General features: G+C 48.6%; 1 protein-coding gene and 1 pseudogene across 31 annotated transcripts in view; both read left to right on the top strand.

Moving 5' to 3' along the window:
* The window catches only part of CDH13 (cadherin 13), a 1,446,594-nt gene that overhangs the window by 1,335,721 nt on the left and 93,510 nt on the right, over nt 1–17,363 (top strand). For 29 of the 31 annotated variants that reach the window (XM_084957934.1, XM_084957954.1, XM_084957942.1 and 26 more), the window contains 2 exon segments: nt 5,210–5,392; nt 11,625–11,878. In XM_084957934.1, coding sequence (XP_084814060.1) covers nt 5,210–5,392; nt 11,625–11,878 — 437 coding nt within the window. 31 annotated transcript variants of the gene reach the window in all.
* Nucleotides 16,466–16,905, top strand: LOC102165846 (DNA-directed RNA polymerases I, II, and III subunit RPABC4 pseudogene; annotated as a pseudogene).

Below are 17,363 nucleotides of genomic sequence, written 5' to 3'. Positions count from 1 at the left end.
GGATGGATGATGGATGGATGATGGATGGATGAGTGGATGGATGATGGATGGATAAATGGATGAAGGGATGGATGGATGGATGAATAGATGATTGATGGATGACAGCTGGAGAATGGATGGATAAATGAATGGATGGATGATGGATGGAGGATAAATAAATGAATGGATGGATGATGGTGATGGATGATGTCTAGGTGGATTGATTAGCTAAATGTGGCTGTGGATACATTACTACCTCGAAGGCCATATTAGGGTTGTAATACAAGCTGGGAGAGTTTCTAAAACATTACCACCTTCTTGTTCCTCTTGGACTCATTTGCCCACATATGAGGTATTCTGTGTCAGTCTCTTTGGTAGGTGCTACAGATGTGGAAAGCTGTCATGGGAGAAACTGTACAGGCCTTTCTCACTTATACATGGCCTAAATATTAATTTTACAAATTCATCCTTCCATCCATCAGATCTTCATGTGTCAGCAGTGTGCTGTGAACTGGGAACTAGGGCTCAGCTATCTATCAGGTGCACCACAGGCATTTGCCCAAAGTCCTGAAATCGGCACACACAGAAAAATGAGTCAAAGAAAAGTTTAACTTTTTCCTCACATCAAGGGAAAAAATAAAATTTTGTATTGAAGTATAGTTGATTTACAGTGTTGTGCCAATTTCTGCTGTACAGCAAAGTGAGCCAGGCACACACATATATACATTCTTTTTCTCATATCATCTTCCATTATGGTCTCTCCCCAGAGATGGGATGTAGTTCCCTGTGCTGTACAGTAGGACCTCATTGCTCATCCACTCCAAATTCAATAGTTTGCATCTACTAACCCCAAACTCCCACCCCCATTCCATCCCACTCCCTCTCCCCCCTCCCCCAGCTTCCCCTCCCCTCTCCCTCTTGGCATCCACAAGTCTGTTCTCCATGTTTGTGAGTTTGTTTCTGTTTTGTAGATAGGTTCATTTGTGCCATATTCTAGATTCCACATTTAAGTGATACGTATTTGTCCTTCTCTTTCTTTTTTTTTTTTTTTTTTTTGCTATTTCTTGGGCCCCTCTCGTGGCATATGGAGGTTCCCAGGCTAGGGGTCGATTTGGAGCTGTAGCCACCGGCCTACACCAGAGCCACAGCAACGCGGGATCCGAGCCGCGTCTGCAACCTACACCACAGCTCACGGCAATGCTGGATCGTTAACCCACTGAGCAAGGCCAGGGACCGAACCCGCAACCTCATGGTTCCTAGTCGGATTCATTAACCACTGCGCCACGACAGGAACTCCTGTCCTTCTCTTTCTGACTTACTTTACTTAATAAGGTAATCTCTAGTTGCATTCATGTTGCTACAAATGGCGTTAATTCATTCTTTTTCTGGCTAAGTAGTATTCCATTGTATACATGTACCACATCTTAATCTGTTCATCTGTTGATGCACATTTAGGTTGTTCCCATGTCTTGGCTCTTGTGAATAGTGCTGCAGTGAACATAGGGGTGCATGTATCTTTTTGAATTATGTTTTTGTGCCAGGAGTGGGTTGCTGGATCACATGGTAGTTCTATATTTAGTTTTCTGAGAAACCTCCATACTTTTTCCCATAGTGGTTGTACCAATTTACATTCCTACCAGAAGTGTAGAAGGGTTGTCTTTTTTCCACACCCTCTCCAGCATTTGTTATTTGTACACTTATGACTTATGGCCATTCTGACTGGTGTGAGGTGGTACCTCATTGTAGTTTTGATTTGCATTTCTTTAAAAATTGGTGATGTTGAGCATCTTTTCATGTGCCTACCAGTCTTCTGTATGTCTTCTTTGGAGAAATGTCTATTTAGGTCCTAGGCCCATTTTTCGATTGGATTGCTTATTTTTTTGTTGTTTCTGTTGTTGAGTTGTATGAGTTGTTTGTACATTTTAGATATTAAGCCCCTGTGTGTTGCATCATTTGCAAAGATCTTCTCCCATTCTATGGTTTGTCTTTAGGTTTTATTATGGTTTCCTCTGCTGTGCAAAATGAAATTTTTAAAGCCCATGAAAATCAAGTATGGTAAGAGGAACAAACAAAGTGTAAAGTATCTGGTGTCTTTGAAAGTTGTAATGCAGTCCTGCTGGAGACGTTCTGGAGAGCAGGGGTGTCAGCCCATCACCCCTGCTCTGGAGCATTCTAACAAGGGGAAGAATCAGGCATTCACTCTTCGTCTCATTCCTATATTGCTTCATCCGTTCACATTTCATCTCAGCCTTCATCTTTTTTTTTTTTTTTTTTTTTGCCATATCCACAGCATATGGAAGTTCTCAGGTCAGGGATTAAATCTGAGCCACAGCTGCCACCTATGCCACAACTGCCACAATACCAGATCCTTAACTGTCTGTACTGGGCCGGAGCCTCAGCAGCAACCCAAGCTATCGCACAGACAGTGCCGGATCCTTAACCCACTGTGCTACAGTGGGAACTCCTCAGCCCTCACCCCTGATGCCAGGCCATGTTTCCTATATTTAGGACCATTCATTCACTCAGCAAACATATACCGTGTCCTTTCTATGCACTAGCATCATGCCAGGGGTGGAGAGAAAGCCATGAATAAGACAGACACACATGGAGCCTCCAAACGTCCTCAAATCATGATCTGTTCCTACAGTGTCTTCATCTCAGTCATGTGGCATTCACCTGCCTTGACAAGGCAACGTCTCACCTATGGACTGGATGTAAAAGCTTTCCTACCTGACTGATGGTTCCAGCATCCTCTAGTCTTGGCACTCCCCAACCCACTGAATTGTCTACTGTTGTCCCAAGGTACAGTTTCAGAACAGCAACAAGGACAGGTCTGCTGTGATCAGTGGGGACAGAGAACCAGTCTGGCTCTGGGCCACAATAGGGGATAGAGGACTGGCCTAAACAACAGGGATCTTGATGGGCATGAGTACTAGAACTTGTGGAAAGCAGACATGACTGGAAATCCGAGAGATGAGGATCTGACCTTCGATTCACTCAATGACTTTGGAAAAAATTCTTCCTTCCTCCTCTGTGTCTCTTTCTTCTTGTGAACTGTGGGATTGGATAGCACTTGTGTCACCACATCCCACTGCTGGCCACGTGGCAGAGAGCAGTTACTGATGACAGCCCCTCTTCCTGCCCAGCCCAGATGTACTGCAGGCCCCTCCACACGGAGCTCAGGCAGCCTCCCAGTACACAAGGCTAGGCTCTCACATCCTCACCTGGACTGTCCTTGACCTTGGACTTTGTCATGCTTCTCAAGCTGACCTGAATATTGGAATTATCTGGGCAGGTCAAGAAAATACTGAATCTCAAGCCTTATCTGAGGCCAACTGAATTGGAATAGGTTTTTTAATTTTATTTTTAATGTTTTCTTATTGTTGTTGATTTTAGGGCCACACCTGCAGCGTATGAAAGTTCCCAGTCTAGGGGTCAAATTGCAGCTGCCCTTGCTGGCCTACAGCACAGCCACAGTGACACAGGATCCGAGCCCATCTGTGAACTTCACTATAGCTCAGCACACCATTGCCAGATCCTTAACCCACTGAGCGAGGCCAGGGATCAAACCTGCATCCTCATGGATACAGCCAGGTTCCTAACCTGCTGAGCCACAATGGGAACTCCTATTTTTAAGTGTTTTTTAAAAGCTCCTCAAGGAGATTCTAACATGGCTGGGAATGACCAGTCTAGACTTCAAGCTCAGGAACCCCATGATTTTTTGTGAGAGGGAGGGAAAATAGAAAATAGAAATTATTTAAACCAGAATCAGAGCAATCAGGTCAAAGTAATTGCTTCTTGGAGCTGTTCCTACCTGGCGGGGCCCTCCACGTCCCTCCTCACTCCACCTGCTTTCCACCCTGCATCCCTGCTCTGAGAATTTCCCAGCATCCCTTTTGGGGAAGGGAAACACCTCCCCCAGGTTGGCTGAGGTGCAGGTGCAAGAGACAGATTAGTTCCCATCCCCATCTTGTCCCCCGCCAGGCACTGAGATTAAGGCTTCTGATTAATGATTTGCAAGTCAATTAATCAGCCACCACTTTTGAAACCTAATTTCTCAAATTACTTCTCTTGGAACACCAGGGCTTTTCAACATCGCCTGACTGTCTCTAGGTTCTCTTTCCTACTAATTGAAATTCCACGATATTCCTTCTTCATGTCAGCTGATTGGTATTACTTGTTTGTACAATATTTGCAAACACATTACTGTTCCCCTGTAATGTGTCAGAGGTAAGCACCCAGACAATACTTTATGCTTCCAGCTCAAAGGAAAGTGCTAACGATGGCTCGTGAAATTCTCTGTCTATGGGAAAGCTGATTTTTCATTTATTGATTCATTTCCACCACACCTCCTTGTAACAAATGTTTGAGACGTATGACAATAAAAACACAGGTACAAGGCTCCAAACAATTGATTTACATGTTCCCTTAGAAAATGCTTCTTTTATAGTACCATTTTTGGCATGGTTGTTGCGGTATATTTTGTACATTTGATTGTCAGGTGTTGGTAGAATTGACATAGCGATAAATCTGATTCCGTCCTTAATATTTTTTTAAAATACCAATTTTTATTGCATCATAATCCCATTATATTTTACTTGAATGCCCAATATTTTTATGGGTTTCTCTTTTGTATTCAGCATTTCATTTTACATGTTGCGGATTCTTTTCTGGTATTTTCATATGCAATCTTTTAGACGTGGGTCTGTTTCCATTTGAATCACACAAGTTTGCAAGAAGTATTAGTATTAGTTGACTTATGAATTACTTTGCGGAAATTTTTGAATAACATATGAAGTGACTAGGTTACCCTCAACCTGTTCATTTTCTTTTGATGTAGTTAATGTATACGTTACATTTTTCTGAGAAATAAAATTGGCTTGGTAATGGATTGCATATAGTAGATATAGTACAGTTTGACTGTATGAGGGCTTCCAAATGTTAAACCAGATGATTCTCAACTCTGAATGACTTTTTAATAATTACAGTAAATAATGGTAAGCAAAAAAAAAAAAAAAAAAAAAAGCTTTTTTTTTTTTAAGTCCTACTAAGTGTGGACGAGGGTCGGACGGAGTAGCGCATCTTAATATTCCTCTGTTATTATTTAACAAGATGCTATGGGTCATGTCCCCAATACCAGGCATATGGCAAAAGCCCCATAAATGATCTTCACTGTGGTTTGTTTTGTTGGTTTCAAAATAGTGACAGTAATGGCCTGCCTTGTTTGCAGTTTCAAGCCACCGTTGAGGAAGGGGCCGTGGGAGTTATTGTCAACTTGACCGTTGAAGACAAGGATGATCCCGCCACAGGCGCGTGGAGGGCCGCCTATACCATCATCAACGGAAACCCCGGGCAGAGCTTCGAAATCCACACCAACCCTCAAAGCAACGAGGGGATGCTATCCGTTGTCAAGGTAAGGACATAAGGACGCTGCCACCTGCTCCTCCATCCTCACCTGAGCACCCAGGGCCCCAGGTTGAGGATAAAACAGCCCTGGTCTCCTCCTCCTCCTAGAATTTAAATAGAAAAAGGCTCCAGCTCAGGGGTGTGCTTGTACTCTCACAGCCATAAAACCAACCTGCTCTACAGGTTCCGGAAATTTCAAACTTATGTGTAACCTAAAGAAAAAAGAGAGAGACTTTAATTTTTTTTTTTTTTTTTTTTTTTTTTTTGTCTTTTTGCCATTTCCAGGGCCGCACCCGTGGCATATGGAGGTTCCCAGGCTAGGGGTCGAATCAGAGCTGTAAATGCCGGCCTACACCACAGCCACAGCAACTCGAGATCTGAGCCGTGTCTGTGACCCACACCACAGCTCACGGCAACGCCAGATCCTTAACCCACTGAGCTCGGCCAGGGACCGAACCTGCAACCTCATGGTTCATAGTCAGATTCGTTAACCACTGCACCACAACGGGAACTCCAAGAGAGAGACCTTAATTTTTAAGTGAGATTCTCCATATGTTTGATAATGAATTATCAAAGACACACACAAATGGGATCAGGGAATGCTTTTTAAAGATCCATGCTCCATATGTAGATGCTCCATTTCTTCTTCATCTTTCTGGGCGGAGTCTCAGTTGCTCTCCTAAACACAGCAGATAATCCCACACACAGGATGCTTCTGTGTGTGAAACCGCCTCTGGGCAGTGCTGCGCAGCACGCTGACCTCTCTCTGCTACGGGGGGGACCAAGAAGGCAATGTGACAATGACTGTAAAGGGAGGGCTCAGAAATGTGGGAGGGAGGGTGGGGGCAGCAGAGCCTGTGAGACTGGCGGTTGGTCCCCGGGTCCTGGAGGGAGGGTTCTGGGAGGTTCTGGGAGAGCTGCTGCCAGACCAGGACATCCATTGGAACACGGCTTCTTTTCTGGGGGGTGAAAAGCAAGGAGCAATTGTATTTGTTTTTGTTTGTTTGCTTGGTTTTTCTTTTGCTGTTTTTTTTTTTTTTTTTAAGGCCTCACCCACAGCATGTGCAAGTTCCCAGACTAGGGGTCGAATCTGATCTGCAGTTGCCAGCCGCAGCCACAGCCGCAGCCACAGCAATGTCAGATCCTCAACCCACTGAGCGAGGCCAGGGATCAAACCCACATCCATAGGGATACTAGTTGGATTCATTACTGCTGAGCCACAAGGGAAACTCCCTGCGTTAGTGACCGAAGCAGGAACGTTGCCACTCACTCCCTGCGCACCTGTGTTGTGGACCTCAGTTTCCACATTGAGGATGCTGGTACAACCCACATCTCCAGGCTGTTGTGAGCCGGTCACGAGCTAATGTGTAAACCATTTAAAACAGTGACCAGCGTTTGGTGCCTGCGTGAGTTTCCTGGGGCTAACACAACCAGGGACCACAGACATGGTGGCTTAAAACCGCACACACTTGTTCTTTTGCGGTTCTGGAGGCCCGATGTCCAAAACCAGTTTCATGGGGCTGCTTGGTGGGGATGCTTCCTGGAGGCTCTGAGGGAAAATTGATTTCCTCATCTTTCCCAGCTTCTGGAGGGTGCCCGTATCTTCAGAGCAGCAGCCCAATGTCGTCCTCACTCTCTCTCCCTCTCCGACCTTGACCCTCTGCTTCCACTGTCACATCCTCATCTTCCTTTGACTTCCCTGCCTCCCTCTTTCAAGGGCCCTTGAGGTTCCATTGGGCTCACCTGGATCACCCAGGATGCTTCCCCCAGCCCAAGCGCATTAGCAGAGTCCTTTTGGCCATGTAAGGTGACATTTGCTGGTTCCGGGATTAGAACACAGACATACTGGGGCGGGAGGGGGTTCATTATTCAGCCTAGCACGGGGCCATATAACCATCTGCACAAAAGTTTCACAATATCCCTAGCAGCAGGTACACCTGAGAATGGCAGATCTCAGAGAAGCTTCTGGCTTCCTGCAGAGGATGAGGGGTCTGGGTTTCTCCCAAGCCCCGCCCTTTTCAGAACCTCATCCGAACCGAACCCCAGACGTCCGTCTGAGAAGAGCCTCCTCGGGCCTTCCCAGTGTGTTTTTTGCCTTGTCAGAACTCCCAGGGGCCCAGACCCTACCCCCTGCATTCAGCCCTCTCATTCATTTCAAAGCTGTGCCAGTCATAAAATTACACAGCTGCTGGCTGTCCTCTGCAGCTAGCCCTGCCGTCAGGCAAGTTTCCAAACCTGCAGCTGGCAGACAAAGCTTGGATAAATATGCATCCCCTCCACAAAGCCTGAAGGAGCACAGTTCTCCTGTGTCTGTAGCGGCTTGAGGGAAATAAAATACAAGCGAGACTAGACTGACAAAGAGTGGCCTCCTCCTCCCACCCTCCTGCTTCAGCCCACAACGCTGTGGCTCTGAAATGTCAGCATAGAGAAGAGTCACCTGGAATGCTAGCTAAAATACAGGTTCCTGGGCTCGCCTCACACCTGCTGGGTCAGAACAGGAGGAAGAGGTGATGCTTGTGTTCTTAGAGCACAGCCTTCTGGACGAGCCCTGCTGTAGAATGAAGAGCCTGGGACTAAGTGAGTGGACTCCCTTTGCTTCAGAAGTGGGACAGAAGCCGCCTGCCACATGAATTTGTGTAAAGGGCCTTGAGCTCTCTTTGCTTCTCAGCACACCTAAGGCCTGGCTAGGCTCCCCAGACTCTCCAATTAGCTAGCAACCCAGTGTGTTAGCTAGGGATGCTGAAAGCTTTGAGTAACCGAATGCCAGGCTAATGGTGGCTTTAAAAGTTAATAGGAATTTAATGATCTTTATAACTAGATGAAGGTAGGCCCATCTAGGATTGGCTGGCAGGCAGTTCAAGGTGTCAGAGAGTCAGCAGGGGGCATCTATGCTGCTGACTTTTTTTTTCCTCATGGACAGAAAATGGCTGCCAAAGCTCCAGGCATCACATCTCCCTGCTGTTGTGTTCAAAGGGAGGAAGCAACGAGACAGCCTGGCAAGTGACAGAGGGTGTGCGTGCTCTCATGTGCCCCTCTCCTCCCATTAGGTGAAAAAAATACCTTTTCCATGAGTCTCCAAACAGTTTTCCTATGATCGGCCCCCCCATGATTGGCCAGGTGACACATGCCCACTCTCAGCTGCAAGGAAGCCTGGAAAGCCCAGATCTTTCCTTTGGGGCCTCTGCAGTGAGAGGTGGGTAAGCGAGAAGATGGCGGGACATGGCCATGCTGCAGCCCAACCACAGCTAGTTCTGCCCTAGCCGGTTAGCAGTCAGTGTACTTAGAACCAGAGGCAGTCAGTCTCAGGATTGTGTGGGAGTGAGGGAGTCCGCCGTCCCTGCAGGACCAAATCTTAACACTTAGGGCAAATGGATAGCTGTGTCCTCTTTAAAGCCTCTGGTCAGAAACACCCTAAGTTGCTGGAGTTCCCGTCGTGGCGCAGTGGTTAACGAATCCAACTAGGAACCATGAGGTTGCGGGTTCGGTCCCTGCGCTTGCTCAGTGGGTTAACGATCCGGCGTTGCCATGAGCTGTGGTGTAGGTTGCAGATGCGGTTCGGATCCCGCGTTGCTGTGACTCTGGCGTAGGCCGGCGGCTACAGCTCCGATTTGACCCCTAGCCTGGGAACCTCCATATGCCATGGGAATGGCCCTAGAAAAGACAAAAAAAAGACAAAAAAAAAAGAAACACCCTAAGTTGCTTTGTAAAGCTATTCCAAAGCTGTCAAAGAGTTACTCTCTCAGCTGAATATAATCCATCCTGCATTTTAAGCCTTTTCTCTCGTTTGTCCTCAGAGAGAAGGACGCCTTGAGAAAGCAGTCATCCTTGAGCCCCGAACCTGTTACAGGCTTAAAACTCACTGTCAGGTCACTTCCAAAGCCTCCCTCTTGCAGACAACAAACCCCAGATCCTTTACCCGGCCCATGTGGGCAGCATGTCCAGCCTTAAAATCCTCCAAGGCAGTGCTCCACACCCTCTCCTGACACTTGATGAAATACTAACTGAATTGCATCTCTGAAACTTTATTGGAAGTGTTTTCAATTTCCTTCCATCCCTCGCACAGAGACCCCGAGCCAGACAAATCACATTAGTGAGGTCATGGGCCCAAGACAGCAGAGGGCTCCTTAATCCATCATGACCCAGGGCGGGCCTCGGAAGGGGCGGGAGCAGAGACCCACATTCCACCAGCTCCGGGTGGACTGGCCCGTGTGCGCCCCCTGGAATCACTACCCCCAGTATTGTGCAAATGGAAGAAGTAAGCGCTGGAGGGGTTCTGCTCCCCGGAAAAGGCTCAGCGCTCGCACAGGCTCTCTCTCTGTTTCTCTTTCTCTCTCTCTCTCTCCCCTCCGCCACCCCCCCAATCCCTTCCTTCCTCCCTCCCTCTCTCTCTCCCTCTCCCTCCTGCCCCCTCTTGTCTTTGCCACTGCTCGCATCTCCATTGCTCAGAGGCCCGCCTCCTACTCAGGAATGTCAGCCTGGCACATACCTGAAGAGCCCGTGGGGGAGGGCAGTGGCCCTTCCAGCTGTTTCTGGCCCGCCTTCCTCTTCCTCACCATCTTACCCGCCCCCTGTTATATCCGACACCGGGCCAACCTGTGTGTGAAACACCTACTTTCCCTGGTCTGACTACAATCCTTTGTGCTAGGACTTGACTGATGACAAAGCTGAGACTCCAGGAGATGCTGTGATGTGCCTGTGGTCCAGGAGTTATTAATTACAATTTTTTTTTATTTTTGTCTTTTTGCCTTTTCTAGGGCCACTCCCGTGGCATATGGAGGTTCCCAGGCTAGGGGTCTACTCAGAGTTGTAGCCGCCGGCCTACACCAGAGCCACAGCAACTCGGGATCCGAGCCGCATCTGCAACCCACACCACAGCTCACGGCCACACCGGATCCCCAACCCACTGAGCAAGGCCAGAGATCGAACCCACAATCTCGTGGTTCCTAGTTGGATTTGTTGACCACTGAGCCACGACGGGAACTCCTAATTACAATTCTTATGGCCAGGACTTGATCCCCTCCCCTCTGGCTCTGGGAGCAAGGAGCGCTTTCAGCTACTAAGCTGTGTCACTTCCCAGCATGAATGAAGCAGCCCAGGGTTGCCCAGAGGGTTGTTTTCCCATTCAACCTGCCGGGCCCCAGGTATCTCCTGCGCTCTTTCCCCAGCCTTGCTGTTCTCACCTGCGACCCCGGGTTCCCAGATCCCATAAGACCTGAACTCCATCTGCTGAGTGGCTGAGTGAGTGGCATCCATGGCATTCTATGATAGACAGGACACCGGATTAACAATTCTTATAATGGGACTTCCCATTGTGGCTCAGGGGGTTAAGAACCTGCCCAGTATCCATGAGGATGTAGGTTCAATCCCCAGCCTCGCTCTGGCATTGCCACCAACTACAGCATAGGTCGCAGATGGGGCTTGGCTGGGGCAGAGGCTGGCAGCTGTAGCTCTAATTTGACGCCTCGCCTGGGAACTTCCATATGCCACAGGTGCGGCCCTAAAAAAAAAAAAAGAAAAAGAAAAAGAAACAATTCTCATAGCAGACTTTTCTTAACAGCAGCTGATTTAGTCCACTCAGCAGTTGGGGGATGTGGGTACCATCAGCCCCTTTGCAAAATCACCTAGAAAGGGCCTCAGCAAGGCGGCTCATTGGAAGGACAGTCTTCCATGTGTAGGACTGTCCCGGGCATGGCTGTGTGTCTGGTCTGACTACCCCCTGTCCAGTAGATGGCCAGAGAGCTCCTGAGCCACGGGGACAATAAAAATGCCTCCACATGTTCCAGTGCCCTCGTGTGGCAAAGTGCCCTGTAGCTTAACCCTTTGTGTCTCAGCCTCCTGAATCCTTTTCCCCAGACAACACACTACTAGAAAAGGCCCGCCCACTGGATCTCCCAGGAACATCAGTGTTGTGGAGTCACAGACTACACATGGGAGGCCTTTAATGTCCCCATTGCCAGTGAGTCACCTAAGGAGATCTCGCAATGAAGGACCCGGATCTCTGAGGGTCACGTGATCATTGTCAGTTCTCAGGCTAATGCGCTCAACAACCTCCATACCTACTTTGGTATCTGTAGGTTTCATACTCTTTCTCCTAAGGAGGACCCCACATCGCATAAAGCTTAGCCCTGGATCCAGCCCTGAGCAGCCACCACGGTCTATGGACTGTCAGGGGGCCTTTGTGCCAAAGCGCTTTCCCTCTCGGGAGACCCACGTGCTGAGCCCCTCTCTCTGCCTTCCAGCCTCTGGACTACGAGATTTCTGCCTTTCACACCTTGCTGATCAAAGTGGAAAACGAGGACCCGCTAGTACCCGAAGTCTCCTACGGCCCCAGCTCCACCGCAACTGTCCACATCACCGTCCTGGATGTCAACGAGGGCCCGGTTTTCTACCCGGATCCCATGATGGTGACCAAGCAGGAGAACATCTCCGTAGGCAGCGTGCTGTTGACGGTGAATGCCACAGACCCCGACTCCCTGCAGCATCAGACCATCAGGTGAGTGAGCGGCTCGGTCGCCAGAGATGGGAGGCAGGCAGGAATTGCTTTTCTTTTCCCCTTGAAGGGGCCGATGGTCAGGAGCAAACTATCGTGCAATTAAGCTTGTGAACGATCTGGGTGAGCGGACAGTGTGTGCCCTAATGAAGAGTTGGCGGCTGATGGCACCAGGGGACCAATCTCACGAGGTGGGAACACTGCCCCTGCACCTGATTCCTGGCAACAGGGTAGCCTGGGAGGAGAGTGGCTTCAGGGCTGTGTTCCTAAATGACCAGCTGGTCTGCCAGTAGCGAGCACAGTGCCGAAGGGACAAAGCGAGACGGCACTACATACAGCCCCCTGCATCTCGGACACTTAACCTGCTTTATCTTTGTTATCACTTTCTGAGAAAGGCTTGGCTAACTCCAGGTACCGCTGAGAGTATTAGGAGTTCAGAGAGGTTGGGGAACCTCCTCAAGGCTGCCCAGCTCAGTAGCAGAGGCATCAGGATGGAAACATTGCAATACCGTCTACACAGTCCATGCTCTCCGCTAAGGGCTCTAGTACTTAGAAATGGACTCTCAAGGTTGGTTTTCCACTGATGATTGGCAGGCCAAAACGTCTTCGCATTTTCGGTCCTTATTTCTTAAGCTCTGTCCAGTGCTTCAAAAGAAGGGATTTTCATAATGAGATTTAACGACGTGATCATTATCCACAGCGGAAACGAGATACCTTGGCTGGTGCGCCGTTTCCCAGTAAACACATTGGCATGCAGGTCCAAATGCACGCTTGTCTCTGCAAAAGAAAGTTATTAATCTTTCTCTTCCAAAATCTCATCTTCTTCTTATATGAGGTACAGATAATCAAGTATTAGACACACTGCAAATAAACATGTGTCTTATTTTCCTGATTTGAAACACCTGAAAATGAGCCACCGTCTCCACGTCAGCCAGGGGACTGTGGAGCAAGCTGGCGCAAGCTATTTTCCAACCTCAAAAGGGGATTTATTTTTCCAACAAAACTTTCTGAAATGTCAGATGAACTTGATACAAGTACAGAATAATACCAACTCTTGTAATAACATGAATCCAAAGTAGCCGTTCTTTTTTTTTCTTTTCTTTTCTTTTCTTTTTTTTTTTTCCCTTTTTCTGCCCGGTCTTCGGCAACGGGAACATGCAATGTAAACATCAAAGAGAAAGCTTTCCTTAAGTACTTAAGGGGGAAACTTGTAAGGAGCATTAGGGTAGTTGTTGTACAAATTTAGGATGTCTTCAGGGAGGGTAACTGTTGATTTGGTTTCCTACGACAGGAGGTGGAAGAGGGGACTCCTGGAGGGTAGGACATGGATTTCAATGGGGTCGATATTGTTAAGCCTGGAACTTGGCCTTTGTTGTATCACTTGGCTGCCAGGCATTAAAGTGTTAAGGGGAAGGGCCGAAGCAGGTGTCTGAGATCTGGGAGTAGCGGTCCCACCGCAGGGGAAGAGGCAGCGGCACAGGTGTGTCTGCCAGGGTTCTCTGTTTTAAGACCAGCTCTGGCTGACTTAGGTAAAAGGGAGAATTTGCTGAAAGAGTCTACCAAGAGTTTATAGAATATTTTCCCACTGGTAACCACTTGTTTTTTTCTCTATATCTGTGAGAAATACATTGCGTTTCTATTTCATTATATACATTCATTTGTTTTCTTTTTTTAGATTCCACACATATGTGATAACAGAGTATTTGTCTTCCTCTGTCTGATTTATTTCATTAAGTGTAATATTCTTTAGGTCCATCCACATTTTGGCAAGTGACGGAATTTCATTCTTTGTTATGGCTGAGTAATATTCCATCGTGTGTATAGACCACTGCTTAATTTGTTCTTCTGTCGATGGGCATGTAGGTTGTTTCCATGACTCAGTTATTGTAAATAATGCTGCTTTGAACATGAGGGTGCATTATATTTTCAAATTAGTGTTTTCGGGGTTTTTTGGATATATACCTAGGAGTGGATTTGCTGGGTCATACAATAATTCTCTTTTTCGTTTGTTGAGGAGCCTCCATACTGTTTTCCATAGTGGCTGCACCAATTTACATACCCACTAACAGTGTGGGAGGGTTCCCTTTTCTCCACACCCTCTCTACCTTTTATTATTTGTAGACTTTTTGATGATGGCCATTCTGACAGGTGTGACATGATACCTCATTGTGATTTTGATTCACATTTCTCGGATGATTAGTGATACTGAGTAGTTTGTAGAATTGAAGAGTATGTTTAGAAGCAAGCAGAGATGACACGGAACTAGGGCAGTGTTGAGTCTCGAGGTGATGGTACCTGACAGGTTGGCACTTCAGGATCTCTGAAGCCACTGTCCACTCCAGCACAGTCCACCTCCAGCCACTGTCCACTCTTGTGCCACTCACAGTTCACGTGCCCAGGGACGCATCTGCTTGACCTGAGCTGGAGCCATGAGGTCCCAACTCAGGGCACCTTGATGGTCACCAGGGGTGATGTTCCCAGATGTGGCTGCCCCTCCCGGTGGGCAGCTGCTTGAGAAGGGGAAGGAAATTTCATCTGGCGAATGGAGTGTGGTGCTTAGAGCGTGGTGACAGGCCCCAGAAAGCAGCCCCAGCAAACCGAGTTAGGGGACAGGACTCCAGCCTGGAGAGGGAGTGGGTGACCTTGAGAGGCACCAAGGCCAGGATCAGCCCTGTGGAGGACAAAGACAGGCTGCTGGAACCAGTACACAATGGTTCCCATTATTTCTCACGCAGAGTGGCGATGGCGCCCCCTGTGAGAAAAGGGGACCAGAGGAAGCAACTTGGAAATAATTGGATGCGAGACTTGTGATAAAAAGCAGGAACGTAGAAAGCTCTGAAGAGCGTCTTAGTTCTAGAGTTGGTCATCACAGGCGTAACTCCCAGTCACAGTGGCAGAGGGACTCTTGCCAAGGATGCATGTACGAAATTCAACACGGGGATGAGGGCCTCCAGCTTGTGAAGTCAGGTGCTCAGAATATATGCTTTCCCCACGCGTGGCTCTGCCCTTGCCTAGGTTGGCTTCACCCTCAGTCCTATCACTGTGGCTCTAGAGGGTCAAGGCCACCCACAAAGCCAGCCCTTGGTCCTACCGGCAGAAAGAGATCCTTCCCAGCCAAGAGATCCTTCCCAGCCAAGAGTCCTTGCCCGAGGGCCAGGTTTGAGTCTCACTGAGCCAACTTGGGACACACAGCTGTCTCTGAATCAAAGAGAGGTGCAGGTGGGATGTGCCCAGGGCTGGTCCTGGCACATGTCCACCCTGGACCCAGCACCCAACCACGGTGAACTGGGGTGGTTGCCCAAAGGAATGCAGAAGGCTCTTCCCAGAGGATGGGCACGGGTGCTGGGTCAGCAGGGGCCGCAGAGAGGTACTGTGACCAAGTTCAGTGTCACAAATGGCTTCAGAAAACATAGCCAAGGTATTTATGTGGCTGGTTTGCCTGGGAGTTGTAGCATTTACAGATGAGGCTGCTGAGCAGGGTCTGGACAAATCCCTTTCCCAGCATTATGTATGCGCGTGCACACACACACATACGTGTGTGTGTGTGTGTGTGTGTGTGTGTGTGTGTCTGTATGACATTTCTCTCTCTGGCCTGACTCCTCAGATCCATTCCTTCCTGCTGGGCTCCAGAGTCACCCAGAAGTGACCCTTCTCACCCTGGCACAGACTGAGCCTCCCTCTGCCCCGCCCCCCACTCCTTCCCCGTGCCACCCCGCCCGCCCTCCCCCTGCCCCCAGTGCAGGTTCTGAGCACATCAGAGGCAGGGATAACATCCCTGACAGGTTGAGCTATTGTCGCAGGAACTCTTGGGGGAGAAGAGGCTCATTAATTATTTGCAGCCTTTGATCCTGTCCACGAGAAGCACTGTCTCCAGAGTGGCTGTGTGTGCAGAGGCTGAGCAGGGCCTCAAGGAGGGGCCAGGCTGGGATGCAGTTTTTTTAATAATCTGCGCTCGGCTCCCCAGGATTCTCAGAAAGGCACCACGACCTTGTGAGTAGTGTTGTTATTGTTGTTGTCTCGACGCTGCTTTGGGGAGTAGGCATTGCAAGAGGGAGGAACTTTACACTGAGAACTCCTACTTTGATCTCAAGGAGAGCTCTCGGTTTAGCCAGCAAATGCACCTGCAGAAAGATACTGCCCAGGCCATCTGCCCCAATGGTCTTGATCCCCCGCAATAGCACTGCCCTGGGCTCTGCGGTCCTGCAGGTGTGGGGTGTCCCTGTCTGTGTGGGAGACTCTGTGTGTGTCCACGTGTCATTCGCTCTGTGTCCCTCTCTGTTTGTGCCCGTTCCTCTTGGCCTGTCCTTTGCTCTGTCCTTGTCCCCCACCTTGCCTCCCTCCCTGTCACGGTCTCTGTTTTCATCTCCCCTCACCCCCCACCACCCATCTTTCTCTCTGATTCCTTATTCTCATCTCCCTCGTTCTCCTTCCTTCCTGCCTCCCCCCTCCTCCATCTCACCCCCCCCCTCTTCTCTCTGTCTCTCGCTCTCCCCCTCTCACCACCTCTACCTCTATCACTGTCTCACTCCAAGACGCTCTGTGTCTCAGCTCCAGTCTCCCCATTTCATCTCAGATGACTCACCGGGCACACAAGGTTTCTGAGCACAGTCAGAGATGCTCACCCCGGACACAGCGGCAGGCAGGAATTTGTTAGGGAGCCTCGGGAAGTTTCTCTGTGTTGCATGGGTAGGGGTTTGGCAGATTGGCAGTTTGGGATTGGAAGGGATAACAGTGGACACACAGAAGGACGTTCAACCCCCAAAACGGCAGCCAGTGAGATATATCTGTGGAGAATGTCACACAGAAAATGAAATAAAATCAAGGGTCCCATCCGATGCAGAGAATGTGGATACAGAATAATGTGCAAGAGAAGAACTAACAGATTGGTGGGTTTTGATGCGCGATGAAACATGAAATTCAGAGGGATAGCTTCATTTGGATTTGGATTCGCTGTTGATCTTAGCTTTTGATTTGTGTATTTTATGAATATGGCTATGTATCATGATTTCGTTTAAAAAACAATATTGTGGAGTTCCCGTCGTGGCACAGTGATTAATGAATCCGACTAGGAACCATGAGGTTGCGGGTTCAGTCCCTGCCCTTGCTCAGTGGGTTAAGGATCCGGCGTTGCCGTGAGCTGTGGTGCAGGTTGCAGACGCGGCTCAGATCCTGCGTTGCTGTGGCTCTGGCGTAGGCCGGTGGCTACAGCTCCGATTCAACCCCTAGCCTGGGAACCTCCATATGCCGAGGGAGCGGCCCAAGAAATGCCAAAAAGACCAACAAATAAAAAATAAAATAAAATAAAAATAAAAAACAATATTGTATCTAGGTATCTATTAATAGTTTATATAAAGGTAGGTGGTTTTGGTTCAAAAAAAAAAAAAAAGAGAGGTGCTCACCCACGGGGATCCTGACAGCCTGGTTCAGGTCCTTCCCTCAGCCTTGACAGGCCCTTTGGCCTCCTCTGTGGTCTGGATCCTTCCCCTGT

Source organism: Sus scrofa, chromosome 6 (genome assembly GCF_054392235.1).
Source record: "Sus scrofa isolate SSC_HxYL_T2T_F1_AM1 chromosome 6, Sscrofa_HxYL_maternal_Yorkshire_Landrace_v2.0, whole genome shotgun sequence".
Classification (NCBI taxonomy): domain Eukaryota; kingdom Metazoa; phylum Chordata; class Mammalia; order Artiodactyla; family Suidae; genus Sus; species Sus scrofa.
The sequence above is the reverse complement of the archived record's forward strand: the minus strand, read 5'-3'. Positions and strand labels throughout refer to the sequence as shown.